Source organism: Miniopterus schreibersii, assembly GCF_964146895.1.
Source record: "Miniopterus schreibersii genome assembly, chromosome: 12".
In the NCBI taxonomy this organism is placed as follows: domain Eukaryota; kingdom Metazoa; phylum Chordata; class Mammalia; order Chiroptera; family Miniopteridae; genus Miniopterus; species Miniopterus schreibersii.
Window position 1 is genome coordinate 52,498,242 of NC_138112.1, and position 13,228 is coordinate 52,511,469.

General features: G+C 42.4%; 1 protein-coding gene across 6 annotated transcripts in view; it reads right to left on the reverse strand.

The window, feature by feature from the left end:
• Window positions 1-264: 264 nt before the first annotated feature.
• Window positions 265-13,228, reverse strand: part of BDNF (brain derived neurotrophic factor) — a 51,115-nt gene continuing 38,151 nt past the window's right edge. For 2 of the 6 annotated variants that reach the window (XM_081154616.1, XM_081154617.1), the window contains exon 2: window positions 265-1,567. In XM_081154616.1, coding sequence (XP_081010742.1) covers window positions 803-1,546 — 744 coding nt within the window. In that variant the 5' untranslated portion in view covers window positions 1,547-1,567 and the 3' untranslated portion in view covers window positions 265-802. Of the gene's footprint in view, window positions 1,568-2,765; window positions 2,846-12,086; window positions 12,138-13,228 lie in introns of those variants that run through there. The other 4 variants (XM_081154613.1, XM_081154615.1, XM_081154614.1 and 1 more) reach the window with 3 other exon arrangements.

Sequence of the window (13,228 nt, forward strand, 5' to 3'; positions counted from 1 at the left end):
CTTCATTCAGTAGCCTCAATTTTTATGGACTTCCTAGTCATCTGATTGATGCTGCAAACACCTTTACGGCATACAAATGAACCTATTATCAACCAGAACATATACTGAAGGAATGCTTTCCCCATCCCTACTCCCTGCGGGAACCTAAAAACAAAACAAAACAAAACGAAAAAACAAAAACAAAAAACAAAAGAAAAACACAAAACAAACAAAAATATACCCCTCCCATCCCCCGTCCCCTAAGCCAGTAAAGCGATGACAACAGCACCTTGACATTGTTTTAATTCCAATGCTATCAGAAGTTTGAAAGCAGTAAAACAGAGAGAGCACTGACAGGAACTGAGATACTTACTGTCTAAACTGTAAACGGAATGTTTTGGTTCAAATCTCGGTTGTTGGTTTTGTGTGCGCGCGTGTGCGTGTGCGTGTGTGTCGTCTGTTTTCTGAAAGAGGACAGTTTATTATCGATTCACAAGGAAAGCAGCATGCAATTTATTATTATTATTATTTTTCGAAACTTTTTTTTTAACGTTTTCAATTCTTGGCAACGGCAACAAACCACAACATCATCGAGGAATGTAGATGCAGACGTTTTAAAAGTTGTGCGCAAAATGACTGTTTCCCTTCTGGTCACGGGTATGTCCAATAAATAGATTGTAGAACCACGGTACTGTATAAACTTCATTTATACATGCAGTTCATAAAATTATTTTTTTTTTCCTTAACTGAATAATTTACCCTGTTATGTATATATACAAATAGATAATTTCTGTCTCCATATAATCTATACAGCATAAACGCACTATCTGCCCCGCTTAATGGTCAATGTACACACGCAGGAAGTGTCTATCCTGATGAAGCGCCAGCCGATCCTCTTTTTGCTATCCATGGTGAGGGCCCGCACGTACGACTGGGTAGTTCGGCACTGGGAGTTCCAGTGCCTCTTGTCTATGCCCCTGCAGCCCTCCTTGGTGTAGCCCATCGGGTTGCACTTGGTCTCGTAGAAGTACTGCTTCAGTTGGCCTTTCGACACAGGGACCTTCTCGAGGACCGTGACCGTCCCGCCCGACATGTCCACCGCGGTCTTTTTATCCGCGGCTGTGACCCACTCGCTGATGCTGTCGCAGACGCTCAGCTCCCCGCGGCGGGCCGGGTCCGAGTGGCGCCGGACCCTCATGGACATGTTCGCGGCATCCAGGTAATTTTTGTATTCCTCCAGCAGGAAGAGAAGGGGCGGCTCCAAAGGCACTTGACTGCTGAGCATCACCCTGGAGCTGTACAAGTCCGCGTCCTTACTGCTCTCCTCGTGGGGCCGGGCTTTCTGCTCCTCCTCCAGCAGCTCTTCGATCACGTGTTCGAAAGTGTCCGCCAGGGACGTCAGGCCTCTGGAACCCGCCTTGGGCCCACCGGCGCTCTCCAGGGTCCCATGGGTCCGAACACCTGGGTAGGCCAAGCTGCCTTGTCCTCGGACGCTCGCTTCTTTCATGGGGGCAGCCTTCATGCAACCGAAGTATGAAATAACCATAGTAAGGAACAGGATGGTCATCACTCTTCTCACCTGGTGGAACTGTGGGGAGAGAGCAGAGACAGGACAGAAAACGGGTTAGGGCTTCCTTTTGCGGGGCGACAAGGCAGCAGCCCATCTGATTGCAATTCCCGGCCATTCTGCGGGGTCAAGGTTTTTTGTTGTTGTTGTTATTTATTTATTTATTTTTTTAATGTATCGGTGATAAACTCCAGCTGCACCAGACACAAGTTAATGTCAGTAGTGTGCTGTCCGTGGTTTAACAGAAACCAGAGGCGTGCAGTGCTTTCCCTGAGATTTAGCATATAAACCCGAGATTAGATGGCGTCTAAGCAAGCGAAAAAAATGTGGCTTCGAGTTTTCCTCCTTCCCCTCACTTTAGAAGCTTTGTAAGTTAAATTTTTAATGATCTCTGCTCAGGCTGTCACGAGAAGCACAGAATCAGAAATGTTACTAAGCAACAACTGCAAGGGTAATCGTAATTTTTTTTTTTTTTTTTTAAGTTAGCAAGCGGGTCCTCTTGCGGGAGTGTGTGGCCTGGGGGATCTGAGGGGGCCTTTCTAGCTATGTGATAACTAGGCATGAATAGTGCAATAAAACAGAAGTCAGGGAGCTGTAAGGAGCCTTTCCATTGACTTGCGTCTCCCATAGAGATAATCTATTACAGCAAAGGAGATCCAGCTGTCCTGTTTTACAGATAAGGAAACCAAAAGCCACAGAGGACTCCCCTTGTGTCATGAAGAAAGACTGCATTAGGAGGGGCCAATGGGGGGAAAAAGGGGAACATCTGTAATACTTTCAACAATAAAGATAAATTAAAACAAAAAACCAAACAAAAAAAGAATTCGGGCTCCCAACCCCAGCTCCAGTGTTTTCCTACTACACCTGGGTGGTCATAACTTGAAAATGTTTTGCTTATTTCCAAACAGAAATCATTTTCTACACATTGATTTTAATGATGTGTCTGTGCCTGGGGCTGATATCATGAAAACAATGTGTCTGCTTAAGAGAAAACTGGAGGAGTCAGCATTACAAAGGCACTGAAGTCAAGTTCAAATGCCTCCCATATGCGGATCCACATTTATCTCTGTAACTCTCACAGCCCCTCACCCCTTAGCTTTTCCAGCTCCTCTACAGAACCCATCTAAGAAAGCGCAGCTTCTCTTTTTATTGGAAATGGGGTCCTGCGTGTGTGTGTGTGTGTGTGTGTGTGTGTGCGCGCTCTCTGAGTTTATCATACCTTTAAAAAGCTGAGTGCCATTTTGCACGTTTTGGAATAGGCAGCCAGTGCTTCTTTCTGTGCTTTTGAAGTTTCCTGGGAAGTCCCTTAACAGCACACCACAAAATTAATCTTTTCCTGTTTGCCAGAGGGTTGCTGTACTCTAAATTTGGCCCTACATCTACAAGCATGCTCCGGGACGCCAATTAGGACGGATGAACAAGCAAAATGAGACATACCTACAGACCAACCCAAGGTTACCGTCAGACGGCGAAGGACTTCAGCACCACTTACCTGAAGCGTCGCACCCCTCAGAGCAAGAGAAGCCCAGACGCTCTAACTTTATTCCTACTCTCAGTTCTGGAGGATGGCCTTACGAGAAGACACACATGTGCCACACCTGGCACACGCACACTGTGCCAATCAGTAGGAAAAGGGACTGTGTTTCTGTCCAGGAGGTGCTAGTGAGTGGAAGGGAAACTGCCTCCGGCCAACACGTCACGCTGCAGAAGTGGCTGAGGGCTCTGGTCTTGAGAACCAAATGTTTCTGTTCTGCACTTTTACAAGAGAGCACATTTTCTACCACTAACAGGCTTTACTATCATCCCCGAACACCAACAAACTTCCCCATAGATTCACTCTCACTTTGCAGAAAGGGCAAGCGTGCTCAGAACTGCTTGGAGTGAACACAGTCTGAGATTAGGAAGGGTGCTCTGGTTTGAATAAAACCTAGATATCCATTCTGCTAATACCTGGACTTTTTGTGAATGTTCTGGATTCTGCACCATCAAAGAAACGGATCCTCCAAGGAGGTTGCTATTCCTGGCAGGTGGTACTTACACCGTTGAATGAAAATCCTTTCTCCTAATGTTCCCAGTCCAAATTAAAATAGCCCAAGGGACGCCTCTAATGTAGGTCGATGAAAGAATGCAAATTTAGAATATTTTACTCCAGCCATCTCTAGCACACTGGTAGGGATTTGCTGTGATCAGCTATCTTTTAATATTGTATTTCATTAAATCTTAGATACCATCATTTTAAGACATACCATTTTAGGTACCACTAAGAAATAAAAAATGAAGCCAGTTCGACTGTTGTTTACTTTATCACTTAGAACTGTTACAGTATACTTACAGAAAAGAGTTCTTTTACACTGATTTGGTTACATTGGTCATATGTAACTTTGGTGCATATGTAATAAAATTAAGCAAAATAAATTGGTTAAGGTAATGACAATTATCTTGTGACTGCTGCATGGCCAATAAGAATAAAATGATGTCAGCTGTAAGACACTACCCCAATTCAGAGATGCTAAAGAGAAGAGAAAGACCAATGTGCATCTTAGAAGGAAGGAAGCAGAGCAAGTCTAAGGAGTGTTTACTGAGTGTCCACGCTAACTGCTTAAATGGCCAAGATACTGAGTGAGGTGTCCTAACCTACAGAGTTGGAAAACTGTTTTATCATCACTAACACAGTACTGAGTCTTTTTTTTCAATGTTAAATTTTTTGTAATGAGTCCTCTAATGATACCTTTTTTTATACTAGACTTAAAGAAGTTTATCCTGCCCTTCACTGGGCTCATTTATCTTTGGATTAATAATTTTTTGGTTGAAAAAAAGTAGTACTTTATATATCATTTTCTTATCAGTCCCACAAGCAAATATTTCGGAGGGACAAACGGCATCTGAGTAAATATGACTTGGCAGGCATCCCTCACAGCAGAACATCTGCACAGATTCAGTAATTACCCACCTGGTGGAACAGCCCAGCCCCTTCCCCAGCCCCCATGAGTGACGCTTCTTCAGTGCTAACTGCCTACTCACTCACAAGGCCTTGAAATCAAAGGCATCTGACACCAAAGCCATACTTTTTGTCAGAACATGTTACTTCCTAACTTTTCTGTTTCTGACAATGGTTTCTTGACACTTCGCACCACCCAGGCCGCAGGCTGGAAATCTTGAACTCATGTTTGACAATATATTTCTAGTGCAGCCTTCAAATCTGCTCAGTGGAGCGGCCCTGCTCATCTCCCCTTTAAAACATCTCTCCCGTCTGTCCCTTTCTCTCCAGCCCACTGCCATTCTCTTGGCTCTGCCCTCACCATCTCACTGTGTGACTGCAATGTCCCTCTGATGTGCTCCTTTCTGTCCCATTCAACTCTGATAGCCACTGCCCGACTAACCACACTCATCTTATCATTCTCTTACACAAAAACTTACAATAGTTGTTTTTTTCTCTCTACCAGATCAAATCTAACCTCTTTTATCTGGTCTCACCCTACTTAGCTAACTCTGTATATTACTCATTGCTCCATCTCTGCTCTGGTCAGGCCAAAGTCCTTGGAGCCCTATAAACCTTATTTGCCTGTAAGTGACTTGTTCTATCTCTTGGCAAACCCCTTTCTCTCTATCTGACTAAATCTTGAGGATCTTTCATGGCCCAGTTCAGGTATCATACCTTCTCTAATTACTCCAGCACACACGCTCCTCCGGCTCCTCTAACATTCCACATTACGTCTCATTTAGTACTTCATTCCCTACTCGCTTGTTCAGTGTTAACTGTATTTGCTAATGATGGTCAGTCCTCAGTTGAATGATAAGCTCTCTGAGGGAATGGATCGTGTCTGATCCCCCATAATGCTTAACACAGAATAATGTTAACAGTTACCCAGTAAAAACTTACTGATGAGCTTATTAAACCACGAGAAAAGACAGTCCTGACATCATTTCATGATGTCCTTTGGAAAGCATCAGTGAACTCCCTGAAATTATTAGATCAAGCATAGGCTGTGCTAAACCCAAGTTATAAGCCCTAAGAAATTTGATGGATGGCAATCATCATCCATGAGCAATCTCCGGAGTTCCTCTAACGGGGTAAAGCTTTACTTCAATAATTAAGCCAACAACACTACAGCATGCTAACTGCCCCTACTATCTGTTTCTAACATCAACAGAAGACTTGGACAGTACTCAGGAATAATCATAATAGAAAAGTTGGAAATGCTCAGTGTTTTAACTTTTTTTTTTTTTTAAACAGACCTCTTCAATAGTTTTATATACTGTATTAGGAAATGATACAAGTTTAAGAGCTTCCAAGACAATTCTTATGTGTTAGCCATTCAGATGAGTCTTTATCATGCAAAAGTTAAAGAGGCTGCGCAACACTGCTAAGGAGATCATGAGTCTGTAGATCTGTTTATACATAATAAATTCATTGGTGCTGTGTAATTCTGCTCCAGTGCTCACAACAGTGTACAGTTACACTCAAGGCAACCACATCTCGAAAATGCTAGGAAGGTCTTCTTTAGACCAACTCTTAAAAATTAAATATGGCATATAGGACTAAAAAGGAAATCAATAGAGAAGGAATAAAGATTAGTTCTAAATATGACTCACAAGTCTTATACTTTCAACCAGATGACTACCCATGTGAGGCATGCTCCCCTGCTGTAGTAATAACTGGCATTTATCTAAACGACTGTAGAACATTCGAAAGTATCATCTAACTTGGTTCTTACAAGGAGACAGGACGGGTACTGTTATCCCTATTAAACAGATGAGGCAATTACTGTTTAGCAAGGTTAGGTAACCTGTCAGATACCACAGAGCTAATAGGTCATATGTCTTCTTGTCTAAGCTTTTACCATCAGGACAATGCTGGCAATTTTAGAATATTCAACTGTAGGGAATAGAGAGGCTATCCTACAAAGAGTGGTCAAAGAAGGAGTTTATACGACATGGACACAGTTTTCTACAGTTGTGTGTATCCTGGGGCCCAAGTTCCTCAAGGCAGCCCCGTTTAGACACCACTTTGTAGTACTGGGTTAATCATGACCTCTGAGACCCCCTCCACTTTAAGGCCTGGTTACTTCAGTGGATGGAATTCTAGACAATACAATCTTCCTCTAAAAGAAAGCTTTGCAAAAAATTTAGACATGTTTCCATGGCAAAAGCTAAGAAGGGGAACCAAACAATAGTACAGATAATTCAGGCATACAGGGGGGAAAATGCAAAGCTCTATTCCCAGTCCCTTTGGCTTTTGTCAATGAGCATGTAATCAAACACAGTTTAAACATACGGATGCCCATCTTAGCTAGTTCTATAAGCAACAAGGGTAATGGTTATGTTGAAGAAATCTCAATTAATATTTAATTCCTCACACACATGATGCAAATCTATCAAAAGACCACCTTAATGAAATCTTGCAAAGCAATAGAACCTTTAATTTGTGTCCAGTTTAACTATGTGCATACATTCACCTTACTTTTCTTTGTTCATTCATCAGACATGGAATCTACTTTTCAAGTCTTATAGTCTAGGGGGGAGTTAGGACATATGTGAAGTAACCGAAATATAAAGGTAGAAGTGACCCAGGAAAGGTATAAATAAAATTCTATAAAGAGAAAGCGGTTAGTTCCTGTTAGAGAATGAAGAATTCTTTGAGAAGATGACCGCAAGGGACAGGAAGGATTTAAACGTAGCCAGAAAAGACACCCGTGGATGGACCGCAGCTTGGTTAAAAGCATGGAGGCTGGTAAGCGTGGAGTCCATTTCTGGAGAGGAGTCCTGGCATGAAATAGTGAGAGATAAGACTGAATTGACTGTCAGATTTTGGACGGCTCTGACAATGATGCCGAATGAAGAGTTTGGACCCTGCCTTACAGGCACAAAAGAGCCGATCAGAGTTTCTGAGCAGAATGCTTCAAGAAGCCCAGCTCATCAGCATGTGTAGGGAGGGCCCGAAAGAATGATAGACTGGAAGAGACAAATTAATTCATCGATTTTATTCCTAGTGGCTACTGAACTTTAAAAATAAATACCAAGTAGTTACTTAAGTGTGGGGTCGGGGTTAGGGGCCTGGATATATCTTTAAACTTAATCAGTGCATTCATTCATTCATTCATTCATTCATTCATTCATTTTTAGGCTAAAGTGAGTTACAAAAAGAGACATGGTGAGAGAGAGAAGTGGGCTGAGTGGTAACCATGAGCAATGTCTGGGCTGGCCGAAAAGACTGCATGGAGGAAGGTGAAGGGAGGGCGGGAATATAAACTTTCATTCCAATTATAATTACACTGAACTTGGATTCTACTGCTCAGCACTTTTAATTCAAAGATCGCCAAACACTTTGCAAATATTAAGTAATTAAGACTCATAGGACCCTGGAGGTATAGGTAACTATAATTATCCCCACTTCCTACAGGAGGAAAAAAGGACCAGAGTTTTTAATCAACTCATCTACTTGCTGTGGTTCCCCAGATAGAATAAGGTCAGAACCTCAGACTCCAAAAGAAAACTAGGCCTTCAACTGCAGGCACTAGTTTCTTCCATTCCTCTGCATTATTTCTGTAGTATTTTCCCATTAGGTATATACTGCTTAGCTAAGAAGACTAAAAACAAAACAAAACAAAATAAAATAAAAACAAAAACCACTTCACATTCCTCAAAGAAAATAACTGGTAGTTGGAATCCATAAACAAACTGGGGAGTGGGGGTGGGGTGGAGTGGGGGGAGCTAAAGATCATTATAGATGTTCACCTACTACCTGAATGACCAGCCACATGAAACCAATAAATATTCTAGTAAATGAAATCTGATAATACGGCTGTTCCAAAGCTTGGAAGGAAGTGCCTTTAAAACTGTAGTTTTTAACCATAATGTAGTTTATGTTCAGGGTATCCAGTTACACTTCCTTCATACCAGAGCGCTCTCTCCCCCACCGTATGCTCACAGCTCGCTGTGTGGACACTTGCAGACATTACTCAGCCTCAGTAAGAGTGCCCGAGAAATCGCTGGTTCTTAGTTCAGGCCCACAGTGATACACACATGTAACCACCATGAAAACAAAAGTACATTTCCCTGAATCGTTAATTTGATGGATAAATTTCCATACATCTTTAATAGAAAGCCCTGTAGCTCCAATCCTCTATTAACCCCCTGTATTCCCCACCCCATACCCGAAAGAGTAAGGATTTTTCCATTGGTCGCAGACCTACCTTACCCAAGAGTAAAACTAGGCCATATCCTCTATTAGAATAGGAATTGGGCAAAGTGAGCTGTAATGATGGAATGAATTTTGGAATAAGGGGTGGGAAATGTCTGGCACAAGGGCCAGGTTTGGGTAGAGAACACCCCGCCTGGCATTTCAATCCCAGGCACAGCTGCCACCATGCAAAGGTCTCTAGGTGCTTCCTCCATCCCTACTTCCCGAGGAAACCTACTGTTCTACTGCAACTGGGGAGTCATCTCTAAAAGCCAGAGCCACCCAGAGCTGGCCGCCCTACCGCGTCCTGACCTCCTCCCCTTCTCCAGGGAAAACAGAGCACATCCCTAGTTTAGAATAAGGCAGTCTTAGCATGGAGCACATATATAAGTCACTTGCATATCAAATGATAGGTTGTCTAAAAATGTTTTTTTAAAGTATATTTTAGAGCTACTATTTTGTAGATTACAAGAACAAAAGGGCAGTTAGCATTCCATTAAAAAGTGTACCCTCTTTAATTAGGATTCTGTTTTCTTTAGAATTTCTGTGGGATTTTTGTTATAATGCACTAAAGTAAAGTTCAGATTTAACAATGTTCTAATTACTAAATTGCCAAAAACAATGGATTATTTATCAAATTCCCACACATGGTAGACTGTAATTATAATTTAGAAGATACTATATATCTCGTTCCATGAAGTTTCAGTGAGACTTAGGAAAATTATCAAGTATACGTCCCATTTAATGATAGGGGTTGATGTCTACAGCTACCGTGAAATCATGGGGGACATGTCCATAAAAGAACAAAGGCTCTGGAAGTAGTAAGTAGGGAGATACAAACATCAATGTAGTACAGGCATCCTAGTTGCATTTAAACATACAGCCTTTCGATTTACAGAAAAATTCCAAGTAAGAAATTCATTTTATGCAACCTAAAGTCTCAACCTTCAGGTAATTTTTTGAGTGTTACATTTATAAATTAAGTGTATTAATGCCATTCAAATTTGTTACTAAAAATACAACAAAAATAGGAATTTATGGGGCCTGAAATAAGTCTTAGGAAATGTACATATGGATAAACTTCCATGCACGAAGATTAACTGAAGCCTGCTTCTGCAGCTGTGACCCATGGGCGAGCAGCATCACCCAGGTTACGAGAAATGAAGAACCTCAGTTTCCACTCCTCCACCCCACCTACCCCATCCGCTAATCAAGTCTGCATTTCAACAAGATTCATATGCTTCAAGGTGATTCATATACTTACTAAAGTTGAGAAGCACTAGACTAAATAATAAAGAGAAAGGAAATGAAAGGGTTAAAATCACCCTTAAGTACTATGGTACATTCTGAGTATCCCATAGGCTTACCTGTTATCTTTCCTCCTTGGTTCAACTCATCTTACTGGGACATTTATTATGTAGAAAAAATATTTTGCTTTTGTAATGGTATTAAGTAAAATTTGGGTTCCTTTTATGTTTACTGGCCTTTCCACTATAGTGCTTATACCATAAAGTACAGGATATCTATAAACATGATTGGTTGAACAAGAATTTACAGAATACTACTTATCTAATCCTGGCCTCCCACTCAATCACTAGTTTCATCTCAGTGCTACAAGGCAAGCACAAGCCTAGCTGGCTCCCCTGATCAACTGCACAGTCTACCATCACTCACTCAGGTAGAATCACACTGGACATGACTGACCAGCTACAGCAGCTGGGAGACTTCCAGGTATATTAATATTATTTGCAGCCAGATGTCTCTAAAGCTTGAGTTCTCTCTGTCCTGAAATGGTGAGACAGAGGCAGGGAGAACTGACTCATCCGCTCAATGGAGATTCTTTTTATTTCTAGACTTGTCCTAAAACAGATAAACTTATCTCCTACCAAGTACCATGAAATTTAAAAAAGAGAAGAAAGGAACTCACAAAGTAAAAGAGCAGCAACAAAACTCTAAAAAGCATTAGTCTCAGTATCTAGCATCAGAATCCCCTCTCCAACTCTAACCTCTCTCCATAGGCAAACCAATTTCTCAGTTGGGTTCCAACATTTGGAATCAAGACTGAAGTACCCAAAATGGTAAAAGGGGGGAAAAAAGCCAAATTTCCAAAGAAAAGTATAAACATTTTTGAGTTGAACAACGTATGAGGAAGTTAATGGGGTAGTTTCATAAACAGAAGTGGAAACTGGTCCAGTAAGCTTTTCACAAAGGACTGCAAGGACAGGCTAGTTTCCAAACACCGACAAGTCACCAAGCTCACCAGCACCAACGCAAATGACTCCTACGGGGAACCCTCTTAGTGTCGCTTTTAAATCATTTGCAAGTGGGTAGGGCTGAGATGACACAGAACACTATTTTCCCAGGCAGTATCTCAAATATTACTGGGTTCCACCTTGAGTCCCACACAGTACCGATGTCAACACAGCTAAGGGGCTGTCCCCTCCACGTTAAAACAAGGCGCACCTACACTGCCGGGGGAAGTTGTGAAAGTGCAGCAGAGCACCGTCTTCAAAGTTCTGCGTCCAGGAATAGGCATGCTCTGTGCCTAGAAAAAATGCAAGGGTGGAACAACTGCATTCTTTGTTCCTAAGGGGAGAACACGCAGTAACTCTGAGACCAAGGGATCAAGGGAATCCCCTTTAAGAAAAGAAGTTTGCCAAAACGTGGAGATTGGGACCGTGCCAGAACAATGACAGGGAAAGAAATAGAGCAAACAGAGAGTTAAGATGGATCTGTCCCATTTCAATCTCTTTTTCAGAATCGGCAACTTTAAATCAACAGGTTGCTTGGAGGGTGTTGCTGGGCATCCTGCGTTCCTGCCACGGGATGCTGTGGGAATTCTGACAGCGGCAACCACACCCACTAGATGCCGTCACCACACTCACACACTCACACCCTCGCAATGGACCCCAGAGCTGTGGGAAAGCCATGCCCTTCTCAGTTTTTCCAGATGGTGCTCCTGAAATTTTCCATAGCCAACGGGGTCCTGTGCTTAATTAGTTACCTGAGCAATTTCCATTATAGAAAGAATATCTGTACATAATTGGAAGTAGGTTCAAACGGGAAGGTCCGACCTGGAAGGCTTCAGCATCACTCATTCAGCGGGGCTGACATGAGAACGGGATGGGTAACTCTCGCCTGACCAAGGGACCTCTCTAGATCTGACCCCATCCTCTGAAGGACATGGAACATGCGATTTAAAAGAAGCAAAAGACAGGTGAAAATAGGTGGGGGAAGAAACTGGAGAGAGAAGTTGCTTCTAGAGACAAAAGGATAGCATTCCTTTTAAAACTACTATCAAGAAATCCTAGGGGAAAGATAAAATTAGCAAGAGGAGGCTGTTAGCTCTCTGTTGCTCACCTTGATGAGACCATTTTCAGGAATCAGATTGTTAAATTCCACTGAAGTGCAAAGGCACACACCACAGCCCTTCTTCTGGGATGCACAGTCATAGCATACAGAAGCGTGTGGGTAGATACCAAAACATGTGCGGACACGCAACTCTTTCTGTAGAAACTCAATGCTCTGAGCGTTGACGAGGATTAACCTGCGCACATAGAGAAAACTGGTGGTTCCACACAACCAGTTGTCTTTCGGGTTATTTTTGCATCCAACTCTATAATTTCCTTTAATTGCTTACTGTAAAGCACAGGGAAGTGCTTGTTGTTTGTGGCTTAATGCAGGAGCGAAAATAATGGACTATGTGGCTCTGCTCACTGCCCTCCCCCAGCCCCCAACTCTTCCGAGTGTCCCTGTTCATCTGAACAGCACGAGTAAGCCCGTTTCCAGGCCCTGTGCATAATGAGCCATGTGGACCCTATTCAAGAAGCTGGCCGTGCTCCAGAGCTACTATAAAATGCAGGGAAAATATTAACATCTCAGATGACAAAAGGTCCATATGGCTGGTCAGAAAATATCCACATCACTTAAGCCAATAGCATGCACCTATATGGAAACATTCAATTCTGTGGTTCCACGAGTATCAGGGCTGTGAGAACATCTGTTTGTCTCCAACCCTTTTCACTAAACATTGATTTCTACAGAAGATATGCAAACTCAAAACAGCAATATATTTAGTCTAAGCAATGGAGCCAGGGTTGTGTTTCTACATAGTACCTATAAATAAGTACAGTATTGGTGGTGGTGGTGGTGTGTATGAAGGGGATTCTGGAAGATGCTCTGGGAAGCTGGATGTGTTTAAAATGATTAAAAATAATAGCTAACATGTATTAGCTATGAGGTAAATAATCTAATTATCTACGGTTTATGGGGATGGCTGAGGCTCAGAGAGGTTCAGTAAATTGCCTAAGCCCATACAGCCAGCGTGTGGTGGAAATGGAATTTGAGTCAGGGCTGGCTTCCACGCCTCCGTTCACATAGGGTCAGATGTGGACGTGGTGGCTTATGTTTTGAGGGGGGGTCTACTTGGCAGAGATATCCCACAGACCTTATGCATGGATTATTTACTTAAGCGAAGCCCCATAGGATCATCCCTGATAAAC